Here is a 15,982-nt window from a genome sequence, read left to right as displayed (position 1 = left end):
ACTTCCAGCAGCGATGTATTCTGCTTCTGCAGTAGATAGAGACACTGAATTCTGCTTCTTGCTCATCCATGAAACCAGATTGTTACCAAGATAAAAACAGCCGCCTGAAGTGCTTTTCCGATTGTCTACACTGCCAGCCCAGTCAGCATCTGAATACCCAGCAAGACAAGCATTTGAGTCTTTTGAATACCACAGACCATAGTTTGCAGTACCATTCACATATCGAATGATTCGCTTAGCAGCAGTCAGATGAGATTCCTTCGGATTAGCTTGGTACCTGGCATAAACGCCCACACTGAAAGCAATGTCCGGTCTACTGGCTGTAAGGTAGAGCAAACTTCCTATGATGCTCCTATACAATGTAGGACTTACTTCAACTCCTGACGAATCCACATTCAGTTTAGTGGAAGAGCTCATGGGAGTGGAGGCATGTTTTTTGGAGTCTAGGCCAAACTTCTTGACAATGTTTCTGGCATACTTCTCTTGAGATACAAATATACCCTCCTTCTGTTGTTTGACTTGAAGACCCAAGAAGAATGTGAGCTCCCCCACCATGCTCATCTCAAACTCCTTCTTCATCTCCTCAGAAAATTCAGTAGCACGATTTTCGATAGTTGCCCCAAACACTATGTCATCAACATAGACTTGTGCCACAAGGAGATAATCTTCATCATTTTTGACAAACAGAGTTCGATCGGCGTACCCTCTCTTGAAACCTCTATCTAGAAGATAATGTGTAAGACGATCGTACCAGGCTCTAGGAGCTTGTTTCAAACCATAAAGTGCTTTCTTCAATCTTAATACATGGTCTGGAAAATGAGGATCCTCAAATCCTTTTGGTTGCTCAACAAAAACTTCTTCATTTAGATATCCATTCAGAAAAGCGCACTTAACATCCATTTGATAAAGTTTGAAATTCAAAGTGCACGCAATGGACATGAGGATTCGAATGGATTCGAGTCTTGCCACCGGAGCAAATGATTCATCAAAATCCACCCCTTCTACTTGTGTGTATCCTTGAGCCACCAACCGAGACTTGTTTCGAATTATCTCTCCATCTTCATCAGTTTTGTTTTTAAAAATCCACTTTGTGCCTATAACATGAACGTTCTCAGGCCGTGGAGCAAGTTCCCACACGTCATTCCTCACAAACTGATTCAGCTCTTCATGCATTGACTCAACCCAATTCTCATCTTGAAGAGCCTCTTCAACCCTTTTTGGTTCAAACTGTGCAAGATAACAGTGATATGTTACATGATTGGCTAGCAGAATATTTCCTTTCCTGAGGCGAAGACCGTCATCAAGTGATCCTATGATATTACTTTCCGGATGATTCTTGATAATTCTTGAGGATGGCCTTTTTGAAGTAGAAACTTCATCACTACGAGAGATAGGAGGATGAACTTCTGGAGGAGTAAGAGGACTTGAAGTTCTAGACATCGATCTCGTTTCCCTTCTTGGGTTGATGGGAGTCGATTCTACTTCTGGTATAGGTTCTTCACCTTCTATATCCAAAGCTTCTACCTCAACAGCAGGCTCTTCGGTGCTCGGCCCTTCTACATCCTCAATCATTTCCACCTTAGGTAAGGCATCATCAATCTTGACATTTATGGATTCCATCACAGTCTTTGTTCTCTTGTTAAACACTCTATACGCTCGACTTGTAGTAGAGTAGCCAAGAAAAATACCCTCATCACTTCTTGCATCAAACTTCCCAAGATTCTCTCGATCATTTAAGATATAACATTTACTTCCAAATACCCGGAAATACTTCACTTTAGGCTTCTTCCCATTCCATATCTCATATGCAGTCTTCTTTGTACCAACTCGAAAGAAAATCCTATTGCCAATGTGACACGAGGTGTTGACAGCTTCTCCCCAAAATTTTTGAGGTATTTGCTTGTTAAGCAACATGACTCTTGCCATCTCCTGAATCACACGATTTTTTCTCTCTACCACTCCATTTTGTTGTGGAGTTTTGGGAGCTGAAAACTCTCTTTTAATACCATTCTTCTCACAGAAGGACTCGAATCTTGCATTCTCAAATTCTCTCCCATGATCACTTCTAACTTTGGCTATTGGAATCCCCTTTTCATTTTGTAGTTTCTTGCACAGAATCTCCAGCCTCTCACAAGCTTCTGATTTTTCTCTAAGGAATTCAACCCAAGTGTATCTTGAGTAGTCGTCCACAATGACCATAATATATCTTTTTCCCCCTAGGCTTTCAGTTCTGGTGGGCCCCATCAGATCAACATGAAGTAACTCCAAACAACGAGAGGTGGCTATCACATTTACCTTGTGATGACTTGCCTTAGTTTGCTTCCCCATTTGACATGCACCACAAATGGTCTTCTTTACTTTTCCAAACTTAGGAAGTCCCTCGACTGCTTCAAGTTTGGAGACTTTTGCTACTTGTTTGAAGTTGGCATGCCCAAATCTGTGATGCCACAGCTCCAACATATCCACCCGAGCACTTCTACACGATATTGGTGCCGTGGGAACTATTCCATAACAATTATCCGTAGTCCGATTTCCTTCCAAAACCTGAATCCCCTCTTCATTGATGATCAAACATCCTTTCTTGGAGAATTGTACTAGGAAATCGTCATCACAAATTTGAGTGATGCTCAGCAAATTCGCCTTCAGCCCTTTTATGAACAGCACATCTTTCAACAGAGGCAAACCGGGTATCTCAATGGTTCCTTTGCCTAGGACTTGAGCATGGCTTCCATCCCCAAAGGTCACATAGTCACCTACCTTTTCTTTGAGTGACTTAAACAGTGACTTATCCCCTGTCATATGGCGAGAACACCCACTATCAAGATACCACAAACATGCATTAAACACCTTTAATGAGGTATGCACAAATAGGTTCACATGTGACAGACAATCTTGACCTTCAAACACAAACTCATCATCAGGTTTCATGCTACTTTTAGATTGATTTTTCATTTTCAGATTCTCAATCATCTCACACAACATTCTATTCTTTCTTTTATATTTCTTAATCAATGATTTTGATTCAGATATGCTACTGTGTAAGACAAGATTCTGATTCTCAAGATATTCCAGCATGTGAACAAAAACTCTAGCATGTTTCTTAGTTTTTAATAACTCTACAAGATCATCAGTAAGACACCTTTCAGACATATGCATAGAGACATTTTCACAAACACTTGAGCTACAATTCAGCATGGTATAAACGAAAACAACAACCACAACTCAGGGGTCTAGGATCACACTTAGGTAATAAAACCAACAGCAGTGTACCCGCTCTGATACCAATTGAAAGTTCAAAAACGTGTACAAAAACACTTTTGAACGTTTAGACCCCCAAAAACCAACTTAACCAACACAAGCAATATGTCAAACAACTAGTGTGCGGAAACTTAACATATGCTATAATATGAAATTGGTTAAACAACTATCTAAGCCATAACAAAATAAAACCACAGCAGATAATGTAAAGGCAGAGATAGAGAGGAAGGAAGATGCAAACACAAAGATAACACCCGATGTGTTATCGAAGAGGAAACCGAAGACCTCGGCGAAAAACCTCTCCGCCGCCCTCCAAGCGGTAATCAATCCACTAGAAAATACAGTTGGGATACAAGGACAGCAATAGACCCTCCAAGCCTAATCTACCCAGTGCACCTAAGCCCTCCAAGCTTCTTGCTCCAACGAGGTTGCGCCGAACCTTTTTCTTTTCTAGCTTCCCGGATTCCGCTACTACACCGTAGCATCAACCAATGAAGATTGGCTCCTTCCTAACTGCTTCCCAGAACTCCAAACGACTGTCTCACAGAGATGATAATGGTGAGAACCAGGTTTGGTATAATGCCTCTCAAGGTTTTGACAATGGAGAGGAAGAGAGTGAGGAAATTTGATGAGACTCTAAGGTAGGGATTGTGTGTGAAACAATCTTGTTTTTCTTTAGGGTTTCTCTCTCAAAATTCTCTCTGGAAGCTCTCTTTCAATCGTGGGTTAAAGGGGTATTTATACTGGAGAGGAGAGGAATGTGAAACGTCAGGTTTTGGCAAAACAGGGGTGGCTCGCGGCTTGACCTCGCGGCTTGACCAAGTCGCGAGATCCAGTCGCGAGATAACCGTATGGCCAGTTGTCCTGTTTTGTCCTGTAGTGCTCCAGCTAGCATGACTGTTCATCTTCCAGCATGCTTGGCACGTGTGCAGCTTCTGGCGGCTTGCAGCCGCGAGTCCACCCGCGAGTCCCAGCCGCGACACTCTGTTTTCTTGCACACTCTTGAGCAATCTTCACTCTATCTCACTCACTACCCTTACAACAAACCCACCTAAATACAGGGTTACTAAATGCTGAATTACAAGCAAATTTGGCACGGAATAAAGCCAATTAGATGGTTGAATAAATTCAACCTTACATAACCAAATCATATCAACCTAAGGCAGAGTTAAGCATAAAAATTCATCAATTTAAGGAATTAAACATCCGCCAAAAGAAAGAATATATATATATATATATATATATATATAGAGAGAGAGAGAGAGAGAGAGAGAGAGAGAGGTATATATTATTATCTCATTAGAAATTCATTATATCACCAATAATCTTTCACATGTTAGGTATATATTTTAGTATTTATTCTCTTGATACCTTAAAAATAAGCAAACAAGAAAAGTATAATAGGACAGCGTAGCACATAGAATTTGGGTTCAAGTTATGACCGAGTTCGTAGCATGTGCTTTAACCATCAAACGTGCCATGTTCCCATGCAAACTTACATACGACTTAAGAGCAGTTATATATATATATATATATATATATATAATGTTAGGTTCTAAAGTTTAGGACTTTGTGTATTTAGAACTCTAATTTGTATTGTTGGCAAACTATGATCAAAACAATGTGTTTAGAAGTGTTTAAAGCTAGCTCAAAGTTGTATGTCAATGTAAAGTTAGAATCGAGTGTAAAGCAGGAAGCACTGTGGCTTTCGGTTTGTGTAAATCCTAGCCACGTTTTAGTGTTGCTCATATTGCGGTTTGTGTAAATCTCTTGTGAGATCTGGAGGAGCTTTCCTTTACACAAACTTAGGGTTTTCAAGGAGGAGATATTTTCTACACCTTGATGATCAAAACAGTTGCTGCCATTAAAGCTTAAAGAATACACAAGCGGGGGTGCTTGTAGCTGGTGGGAATCCAAGAAAGAAGGAGTCCGTGGATTCGGAGCTTGCACGTGGTCGTGTCAGTAAGTTCTACTGGTTGGTAGCATTAGGAAGTCAAGCGGGGGTGCTTGTAAGTCCTTTTGTATAAACTTCGATTCTTTCAAGATAGTGGATTCAGGTTTACCTTGAGGACAGCTAGATCAAATCCTCCCCAGGTTTTTACCGGTTTGGTTTCCTGGGTGATCATATCGTGTGTTATTTATTTTCCGCTACTTTGCATGATTTGATCTTTATTATTGTGATAACCTAGACTTGTTTAATTGGACTAAGTAACAACTTGGCTAATTACCTAGGTTTAATCAATTGTTTAAGGGATCTAAAAACTGTCATATAAAATTACAGTTGGTGTCTTGGGCATGTGTTAAGATAAGAATCTACAATTCCCAATGTAAAGCTTTTTTTTATTTGGTTTCCCTCCCTTAAATCAAGTGTTTCCAATGTGAACGTGACATGTTCCCATGCTACCGATCACTGCATCAATATCTTTTAATTATTTTGTGCCCGACTGAGTGCATTGTTTCTGACCTTGCCAATCCATTATATATAAAAGGTGGAAAGTAAAAGAGCAGTACATTTGATCTATCAAATAGTTATCATCTACTCTTTTAGTCTCTTGGATTATCCAAACAAATTTCCATTTTCAAGTATGGCTCGTGCTCTAGTTTCTGCAATCGCCGAGGAGCTTGGTTCCATCATTGCTTCAGAGCTCAGGTTGACTATAAGTGTCAAGGAAGAAGTCCAAAAGCTTGAAAGCAAATTCCGCACCATCCAGGCAGTGCTCAATGATGCAGAGAAAAGGCAGCTGAAGGACGAAACTGTGAAGCTTTGGTTAGATAAGCTCAAAGACGTATCCTATGAGATGGATGACGTTTTAGATGAGTGGAACACCGCCATGATCAAAGCAGATATTGAGAAGCAAGGAAAAGAAGAAGAAGAAGAAGAAGAAGAAGAAGAAGAAGAAGAAGAAGAAGATGAAGAGAAAGCTGAAACTAGTACTGCTAAGAAGAGGAAGGTATGGCCCCTAATCAACTTTAATTTCTCACTTCCTAGTCCTTTTCAGCATCGTGATATTGCTCATAAGATAAAAGAACTATATGAAAAATTCGATGAGATTAACAAAGAGAGAGAGACATGGGTTTGAATTGACTAGGGGCATTGAAGAAATTGAACGACCAAAAACTACTTCCTTTGTTGATGTTTCTGAAATTTTAGGTCGTGATAAGGTTAGGAATGACCTAGTGAGCATCCTACTGGGCAAGGGTAGTGTAGAAGAAAGAAGCCCCCATGTCATCTCTTTAGTGGGAATGAGTGGTATTGGAAAAACAACTCTAGCCCAACTAGCCTACAATGATCATGATGTGAAATCCCAATTTGAGAAAAGAATGTGGGTTTGTGTCTCTGAACCTTTTGATCAGTGTAGGATTGCCAAAGAAATCCTTAAATCTATTGAAGGTCAATCCCCCGACATGACTTCACTACAAAGTCTGTTAGATAGAATTTGTGATCAAATTATGGGAAAAAAGTTCTTTCTTGTCTTGGATGATGTTTGGAATGAGGACCCTACATTATGGGAGCCATTTAGACTTGCACTTAGATATGGCACCCAAGGTAGTAGAATTGTAGTCACCACACGTAAAAACATAGTTGCTGAGATCATAGGAAGTGTGGACATGATCAATTTGGAGGTATTGTCTAATGAAGATTGTTGGCTAATGTTTAGTAAATTAGCATTTTTTGATAAGAATCCTGAGGAACATAAGCAACTTGAAGACCTTGGTAGGAAAATAGCAATGAAGTGCAAAGGCTTGCCACTTGCTACAAAGACTCTAGGGAGCCTCATGTGTTTCAAGAGAAGTAGAGAACAATGGAAGAATGTTTTAGATAGTAATTTGTGGGAATTAGAAGATATGGGAAGAAGTCTTTTTGCACCATTGTTGTTGAGTTATTATGATTTGTCCTCACCATTGAAACGATGTTTATCATATTGTGCTGTCTTTCCAAAAGATTATGTCTTTTTTATTGATGAGCTGCTATTTATGTGGATGATACTTGGTTATATTGACTCAAAGGCAAATATGGAGATAGAAGTCATGGCAAGAGAATACTTTGAAAATTTAGCCATATGCTCTTTCTTCCAAGATTTTGTAAAAGATGCAGATGGCAAGATGATAGGGTGCAAAATGCATGACATAGTCCATGACTTTATACAATTAATGACAAAAAATGAATGCTCCACAATCAATAGTGACAAAGATTTGGGAATAGATTATAAAAATGCTCACCATTTGCATTTAGAAATTCTTGAAGAAGTCCAATTTCCTGTGTCCATTTACAATGCAAAAAAATTGCGCACCCTTACTCTTTTCAATCCTATTGATTATGACTTATCCAAAATATTCCAATACTTAAGATGTTTACAGGCATTAACTTTGAATTGTGGTAAATCAAAGTGTAAGGTTCTAAAGACTTAGGTTTTTATGTATTTAGAACTTTAATGTGTATTGTTGGCAGACCATGATCAAAACAATATGTTTAGAAGTGTTTAGTTTTGCTCAAAGTTGTATATTTTATGTAAAGTTGGAATCGAGCTAATGCAGAAGTTACTGTGCATTTCGGACTGGCTCGATTGATCGAAGCTTAGGCTCGATCAATCGAATCTCGGGCAGAATGCGTTTTTCTGCAGATTTCCAACTCAACCCTAGTTGTTTAAAACGTTTAGCGTTTTCTAATTTGTCCTAAGTATAAAAGGCAAACCCTAGCCACGTTTTAGTGTTGCTTATATTGCTGTTTGTGTAAATCTCTTGTGAGATCTAGAGGAGTTTTCCTTTATACAAACTTAGGGTTTTCAAGGAGGAGATTTTATCTACACTTTGATGATCAATTCAGTTGCTGCCATTGGAGCTTAAAGAAACACAAGCAAGTGTGCTTGTATCTGGTGGTGAATCCAAGAAAGAAGGAGTTCGTGGATTCGGAGCTTGCATGTGGTCGTGTCAGTAAGTTCTACTGGTGGGTAGTAATAAGAAGTCGAGCGTGGGGGCTTGTAAGTCTTATTGTATGAATTTTGATTCTTTCAAGATAGTGGATTCAAGTTTACCTTGAGGATAGCTAGGTCAAATCCTCCCTAGGTTTTTACCGGTTTGGTTTCTTGGGTGATCATATCTTTGTGTTATTTATCTTTCTGCTGCTTTGTATGATATGATCTCTGTGATTGTGAAAACCTAGATTTGTTAAATTGGACTAAGTAACAACTTGGCTAATTACCTAGGTTAAATCAATTGTTTTAAGGGGTCGAAAAACTATCAAGTGGTATTAGAACGGGTTGCTCTCTTGTTGTTGATCTTTTGATCGCTGAGCTGATCCTTGACCCCTGTTGTCATGGAACACGGACACTCTCTAGTTATTCCTCCTCACTTTGATAGGAATAATTATGCTTATTGGAAAGTAAAGATGAAAGCATTTTTAAAATCGATTGATGAGAGAGTCTGGAACTCCGTTGAATAAGGATGGGAGAAGCCCACTACTCCTGTTAATGAGTGGGAAACTTCTCAAAAAGAAGCAGCCGCATTCAATAGCAAGGCTATGAATGCTATCTTTAACGCTGTTTCTATGGAGGAATTTAAGAGAATCTCTAATCCAGATTGTGCATGAAGGCACAAAGGCTGTCAAAATCAATAAATTGCAGCAATTGACTTTTAAATTTGAAAGCATTAAGATGTCTGATGATGAATCTTTTGATGAATTCTATGCTAAATTGAATGATATTGTTAATTCTGCTTTTAACTTGGGTGAAATCTATGATCAACCTAAAATTGTTAGGAAGATTCTTAGATCTTTAACTGAAGACTTTAGACCCAAGGTGACTGCCATTACTGAGAGCAAGGATGTGGACTCCATCCCTGTTGATGAACTTGTAGGATCTCTTCAATCTTATGAGTTGGACCTACCCAAAACTAACAAATCCAAATCAATGGCTCTTAAGTCAGTTGATGATGTTGAGGTTGGTGGATTTGATGATGAGTTCTCTGCTACAGAGATTGCTTACCTTGCCAAGAACTTTAGAAACTTTCTCAGGAATAGTAACAGAAAGGCAAGAGGCATTAACACTACTGAACCTAGAAACTTTAGGAAGAATGATCCCACTAAGGTTAACAATAATGATAAACCTAGAGAAAAAGTATGTCAATCTTCTAATAATTCTATGGGTCCTCAATGTTTTGGATGTCAAGGGTATGGTCACATGAAATTTGAATGTCCTACCTATTTGAAGTCTAAGGGTAAGGCTATGGTTGTAACCCTTAGTAATGGTGAAGTTTCTGATAATGAGTCTGATTATGATGAGGATGGAAACTTCATTGCTTTCACTGCTATTGCTGTAGTCAATGAGAGCATATCTGCTTCAGAGAACCCATCTGATGGGGAACTCTCTGAGGATGCAGATCTTCAAAAGGCCTATAATAAACTTTGCAAAGTTGTTGTAAAGGATGCTATGAATGTTGAACTTGGCCTGAAGAAAATTGAAACTCTTGAGCTTGATAAGAAGAATTTTCTTGTAAAACTGTTTGATGCTAATGAACATTTGAACAATGTGAAAACTGAGAATATGCTTTTGCTTAATAAAGTTAAATCTTTGGAACTTGATTTATCTGTTGCTAGATCTGCTAGTTCTAAACTTGATCAAATGCTGAGTGTTCAAAAGTCTCCTTCTGACAAATCTGGATTAGGTTATGTTAAAAGCATCTCCGTGTCTGCTCCCCATTCCACAAACTTTGTCCCTTCATCTTCTTTTGAACCCCCTGTGAGTAAGGTTGTCAAACCCATAGAAGTTTCATCATCTAGGAAGATTAGGGTTGATCTGAAAGAGTCTAAACCTAAGAAGCCTACCCTATCTAAGGACAAGACACATAATAAACCTGCATGGGTTTGTCACTTTTGTGGAAAGTCTGGACACATACGTCCAAACTGTTATAAGCTGCAAGTTGCAAAGAGAGCAAACAAACCAAAAGTACCTGTGCCTCAAGCACAAGATTCTATAGTACTCATTGGTGAATTGGTAAAGGCTTTAAACCTTTATTCCAATCTTGGAGTTGGTAATCATTCCCATGTGAATAAGAACTCCAATGCCCATGGTGCATCTAAAAGGTTTTGGTTGCAAAAGACTTGAAATAATTGAGTCTTTCCGACATGGTCCTTGTGCTTCATTGCTCTACCCTTTATGACCATTGTTTTTTGGTTCTGTTTTTTTAGGATTTGCATTGCATAACATCCATGCATTTCATTCTAGTTTTTTTTTTTTTTTTTTTTTTTTTTTTTTTTTTAATTAAAAAAAAAAGGAAAAGGGAGGAAAAAGGAAGCAAATTGTGTTTTGTACTATTTTCTTGATTTTTTAGAACAAGGTTGGTCAATTTATTTTCACATAACATGTCTTTGTACCTTGTTTACCTTTGATGAGCTTACTTATTGCACATTACTAGTTAGAGCTTTGTAGTGCATGTTGTGTGGGAAAGATGTTTATGGTTTTTGATCACTTTGTCTTGATCTTGAAGTCACATGTTTTTGACTGTCGGACTTGAACTTTTAGAGAAAGACATAAATAATCATCTCATCACTGTTCACTAGCCAATCATGAACACCTTAGTGCAAATCGTAAGATTTAGTGTTCGAGAAAGTGTAGCACATGCACAAAAAGAACATAAAGTGTAGCCTCGGTTTAATTGCTTAATACTTAAACTTGGTGTGTACTATTAGGCTTGATGCTAAAATCACATAATTAAAATTGGTGTGTATATTATGAGGCATAATTCAAGAAACTTACATGATTGCAAGCTTATGATTGCAAGCTTATGATCTAGGAGATGTGGGAGTTATATGATGTAACTCTTTAAGTGATAGTCTCTTTTAAATTCTATGTGATGAATTTAGTAGACTTTGTGGTTGATTGCTATTCACATATCACCTTACATGTATCTCAAGCTTTTGCTAGTTGCACACACTACACAAGTTACTCTTTGCTAAACATTGTACATGTTATTGCGTGTGTTTATGGTCTGACCAACCATGTTTTGCAAATACTTTGAATTTTGTGCAAAATTGATTTGATGCTTGAAAATTTATGGAGAATGCAAGAAATTTTAATTTTGGGAATTTTGGGCTTAAATTCTTGTTTTTGAAAATCATATCATCACATACTCATGCATTTTGTTCCTCAATTTCAATGCTTTGAGTTGTTCCTAAATGTTTTTTTCAAAAACTGTGTTTTTCCTCAAACTTAGTGAGCCTCTGCTAGTTTCGATTGATTCATTCTATTTTTCGATCAATCGAAATTTTTTTAAAAATGTTTTAACAAGCCTCTGTCTGTTTCGATCGATCGAAACTGTTTTTCGATCAATCGAAACTCGTGAATCAGGTTTTTTAAAAACTCAGATTTGACATGTTCAAATCACTTTTTCAAAACTTTTTCAAACTTTTTTCTCTCTCTCCGACTAGGCAAGGCTCCACTGAGATTTTTTGTCGTTTTCCTCCATTTTTCTTGCAAGGAATCTCTCTCCCTAAGCCAGTATGTCCATATTACCCTCTCTTTTTCATTTATTTTCTGTTTTACATGCATTTTTCCATGCCTTGAACGGTTATTTTTGGACTTAGCATTTTTGGGGTTTTTGATGATTCAAACCATATTTTGTGAAATTGATCATTGGGTTTTTATTCTAGGATGTTATAATCATGATCCTTGTGTTTTAATTTGATCAATTTTGTGGTTCTTGAGGAATTGAAAATTCTAGGGCTTGTAATTAACCCAAATTGGGGATTTTGTTCAAATTTGGTTAAATTGATGAAATTGGCTTGTTGATTTGATGTAATTGGTCATTATTTTCTGAAATCTATCTTGTATGATGATCAATTAGTCAATATCTTTCAAATTGATTAAGTGGTTTTCAAAAATTTTGGGGTTTTTGTGTTAGAAACTCTATGCTCAAGCCAATTTTGTGAATTTGAACTTATTTGAACTTAATTGCACTGCATTAGGACATGCATCATGTCATTGAATTTGTTCATGTATCATATAGATTTTTGTTCTATATTTTTTTGTGCTAACTTGTAGTCTGCCCTTGGTGTTTTTTTTTGTTTGCTTTTTTCCTTTGCTTTGTATCTTGGTCCTTATCCTAGCACCATGCCTAGGAAAACTAGAGCCAATAGGACCCCTTCCACTTCCTCTGAGTCTCCCTCTAGGAGTGAGGTGTTTAGGAATGATAAAAGCAGAGAGGCCTTTGAGACTTTGAACTATAAGCGTAAGATTTGGGCTGAGCGTGCTGTGATTTTAGATGAGATTGATCCGGCCATTAGGGCTAACTTTGAGTCTAAAGGTTGGTTGTCTCTCTTAGAGATAGATCATCCACCCCCGACTGCCCTGATTAGAGAGTTCTTCTCGAATCTCTCTTGCCATGTCTATGATTCCAACACCCTTGTTAGGAGTTGGATACGAGGTGTTGAGTTCACCATTACCTCTCGGGTAGTGGCTGACGCTCTTGGGGTTCCGGTTGTTCGGGAGCCTAACTATTCCTATGATGAGTCTCCTCCCTTAAATGTTGTTATGTCATACATCACTGGGTCTTCTATCCAGTGGGGTTCTGATCCTCGGATCACGTCCGCTGAGCTTACCGAGACTGCCTATCTTCTCTTTAGGATAGCGTGTCATTCATTGTGGCCTATTTCTCATCTCCACACCATTCCTTTAGAGCGATGTGTGTTTTTGTATGCGTTTATTTCTGGTGTGTCTATCAGTTTCCCTCATCTGTTCTTCGTTCTTTGAACGAGGTTCATAGGAGTTCTACTGTAGGGCATGCGCTTATCCATCCTATCTTTATTCATAGGATTTTGCTGTTTCTAGGTCTAGATGGTTTTCCTTCTAGTGAGCCTGTTTATGTTGTTGCTCCCATAGGTGCCACATTTCTTAGGAAGAGGGCTGCTCACTTAAGAGTTGCTCCTCCGCGTCCTAGAGGTGTGTCATCTGGTGCTGTTCCCCCTTCTCCCTCTTCTACAAGTACTGATGCTGCTGAGACGTCTGGTACTGGTGCTGCTGATGCTGATGTTCCTCCATCGATTGCTTCGGATGATTCGGACATTCGACGTACATTGGATCATGTCTTGACCGTTCAGGCGGCTCATGGATAGATTTTGGTGGACGTGCTCGATGAGATCCATGCTTTGCGTGTGGAGTTGACACAATTTAGACGATCTTCACCGCCACCTCCCTTTTGATGATGGATTTTGTTTGCCCTTTGGCATTCCGTCACAAAAAAGGGGAGTACATTTGTTGAGTTTTTGTCTTCAGGGGGAGAGTATTTTTTGTTGGTTGGAGCTTGTGGAGTTTAGTTTGTATCTAGGTGCTTCACATTGTATTTTTATCTTTTTAGCTCTTGCCATATTTTTGCTGGGATATTCATGTTAGGGGGAGTGTCATTTTTTTTTTTTGCTTTATATGTTTCTTGTTTTCAACTGTTTATTGATTTATATTTATGAGCTTTTCATTGATATATGTCTTTATTTTGTGTTGTTTGAAATCAAGAATTTATTTTGTTTACTTGTATTTTTCCACACATGCGGTTATGCATTTTGTTTGGTGTTTTAGGAAATATACAAGTTGATTCAATTGAGCTGCTGTCTACACTTGCAACTGATGGATAGTAGTTAGGATTGAGTTTGTTTTATGAGCATTTGTTTTGTAAAGGGCTTTTATTTGTAAGCTTTGAGCTTCTAGTTGTGTTTTGTCATGGATTGCCAAATGGGGAGTTTGTTAGGTTCCAAAGACTTAGGTTTTTATGTATTTAGAACTCTAATGTGTATTGTTAGCAAACCATGATCAAAACAATATGTTTAGAAGTGTTTAGTCTTGCTCAAAGTTGTATATTTTATGTAAAGTTGGAATCGAGCTAATGTAGAAGTTACTGTGCATTTCGACCTGGCTCGATCAATCGAAGCTTAGGCTCGATCGATCGAATCTCGGGTAGAATTCATTTTTCTACAGATTTCCAACTTAGCCCTAGGTTTTTAAAACGTTTAGGGTTTTCTAATTTGTCCTAAGTATAAAAGGCAAACTCTAGCCATGTTTTAGTGTTACTCATATTGCTGTTTGTGTAAATCTCTTGTGAGATCTAGAGGAGTTTTCCTTTATACAAACTTAGGGTTTTCAAGGAGGAGATTTTATCTACACCTTGATGATCAACTCGGTTGCTGCCATTGGAGCTTAAAGAAACATAAGCGGCTATGCTTGTATCTGGTGGTAAATCCAAGAAAGAAGGAGTCTGTGGATTCGGAGCTTGCATGTGGTCGTGTCAGTAAGTTCTATTGGTGGGTAGCAATAAGAAGTCGAGCGTGGGGGCTTGTAAGTCTTATTGTATGAATTTCGATTCTTTCAAGATAGTGAATTCAAGTTTACCTTGAGGATAGCTAGGTCAAATCCTTCCCAGGTTTTTACCGATTTGGTTTCCTGGGTGATCATATCTTTGTATTATTTATCTTTTCATTGTTTTGCATGATATGATCTCTATGATTGTGATAATCTAGATTTGTTAAATTGGACTAAGTAATAACTTGGCTAATTACCTAGGTTAAATCAATTGTTTTAAGGGGTCTAAAAACTATCACAAAGGAACTTCTTGATGAAGTGGAAAATTTCATACATTTAAGATATCTCAATTTATTAAGTTACAATGCTAATTAGTTGCCTGAAACTTTATGTAATCTATGCAATTTACAAATTTTGAAGATTACTTTTGGTGGTGATAGGTGCAAGAAATTACCACAAGGGATGGGTAAATTAATTAACTTAAGACATCTGATTTTGGATAAACCATATTATATGAAACCTTTAAAGTGTCCAAGAGGGATTGGAAGATTGATTTCTCTCAGAAAATTACTTTATTTCATTGTGAGTGGTAAGAATGATAGCGAAGGATGTAAACTTATAGAATTAAAAATTTTAAACCACCTTCAAGGGACTCTTATTGTAAAAGGTTTGGGAAACGTGGTCAATGTAAGGGAGGCTGAGAATGCATAGCTCGAGAAGAAGATACACCTTCATCATTTGCATCTATTCTTTGATGGAGAATGTGAAGTAAATAGAAGAATGAAAAATGATGTATTAGTTCTGAATGCCTTAGAGTCACCTCCAAACTTGGAACGGTTAGAGATTACAAACTATCAAGGCACCACAATGTCTTCTAATTGGACAATGTCCTTCAACAAATTGAAAACACTTTCTCTTACTAGCTGCACAAAGTTAGAGTGTTTGCCTCCTTTGGGGAAGCTTCCATTGCTCAAATCATTAAAAATAAAGTTCTTTTATGGTTTGAAAAAGGTGGCGTTGAATTTCTCGGAATAGAATCCAAAAACAAGAAAGATGACATACTGTTCCCAAATTTGAAAACTCTCTTGTTTGTCAATTTGGGTGAGTGGGAAGAATGGATTGGGATTGGAGAAATGAAGGCGGCAGAGGAACACCGGCATAGCACTATCATGCCATATCTTTAAATGTTGAGAATCTTCGACTGCCCGAAGTTAAAGTCACTACCGGACTTCCTTTGTACAACTTCGTTGAAGGATTTGGAAATTGATCGCAGTCCGATTCTCAGCCAAAGTTGCCAAAGAGGGATGGGAGAGGATTGGCTTAAGATTTCCCACATCCCAAACATCCGGATTGATTGTGAGCGTGTGTAAGGATACGATTCATTGACAGGTAACTTATTCTACTTCTTTTTATCCTTAGGCTTCTTCTTTTCTTTTGAAAAAAAG

The 15,982-nt window shown here is 38.0% G+C and overlaps 1 protein-coding gene across 1 annotated transcript; it reads left to right on the top strand.

Annotated features, from left to right (window-relative positions):
• The first annotated feature begins 5,843 nt into the window (after nt 1-5,843).
• Nucleotides 5,844-15,721, top strand: LOC126716509 (putative disease resistance protein RGA3). Its single transcript, XM_050417328.1, has 4 exons — nt 5,844-6,112; nt 6,426-7,636; nt 13,080-13,319; nt 15,549-15,721. The coding sequence occupies exons 1-4, from the start codon at nt 5,844-5,846 to the stop codon at nt 15,719-15,721; spliced, it is 1,893 nt and encodes a 630-aa protein (XP_050273285.1).
• The last annotated feature ends 261 nt before the right edge of the window (nt 15,722-15,982 follow it).

The sequence above is a fragment of the Quercus robur genome, chromosome 3 (assembly GCF_932294415.1).
Source record: "Quercus robur chromosome 3, dhQueRobu3.1, whole genome shotgun sequence".
Taxonomy (NCBI): domain Eukaryota; kingdom Viridiplantae; phylum Streptophyta; class Magnoliopsida; order Fagales; family Fagaceae; genus Quercus; species Quercus robur.
Note: the sequence above shows the minus strand (reverse complement) of the source record. Positions and strands in the feature narration are given on the sequence as shown.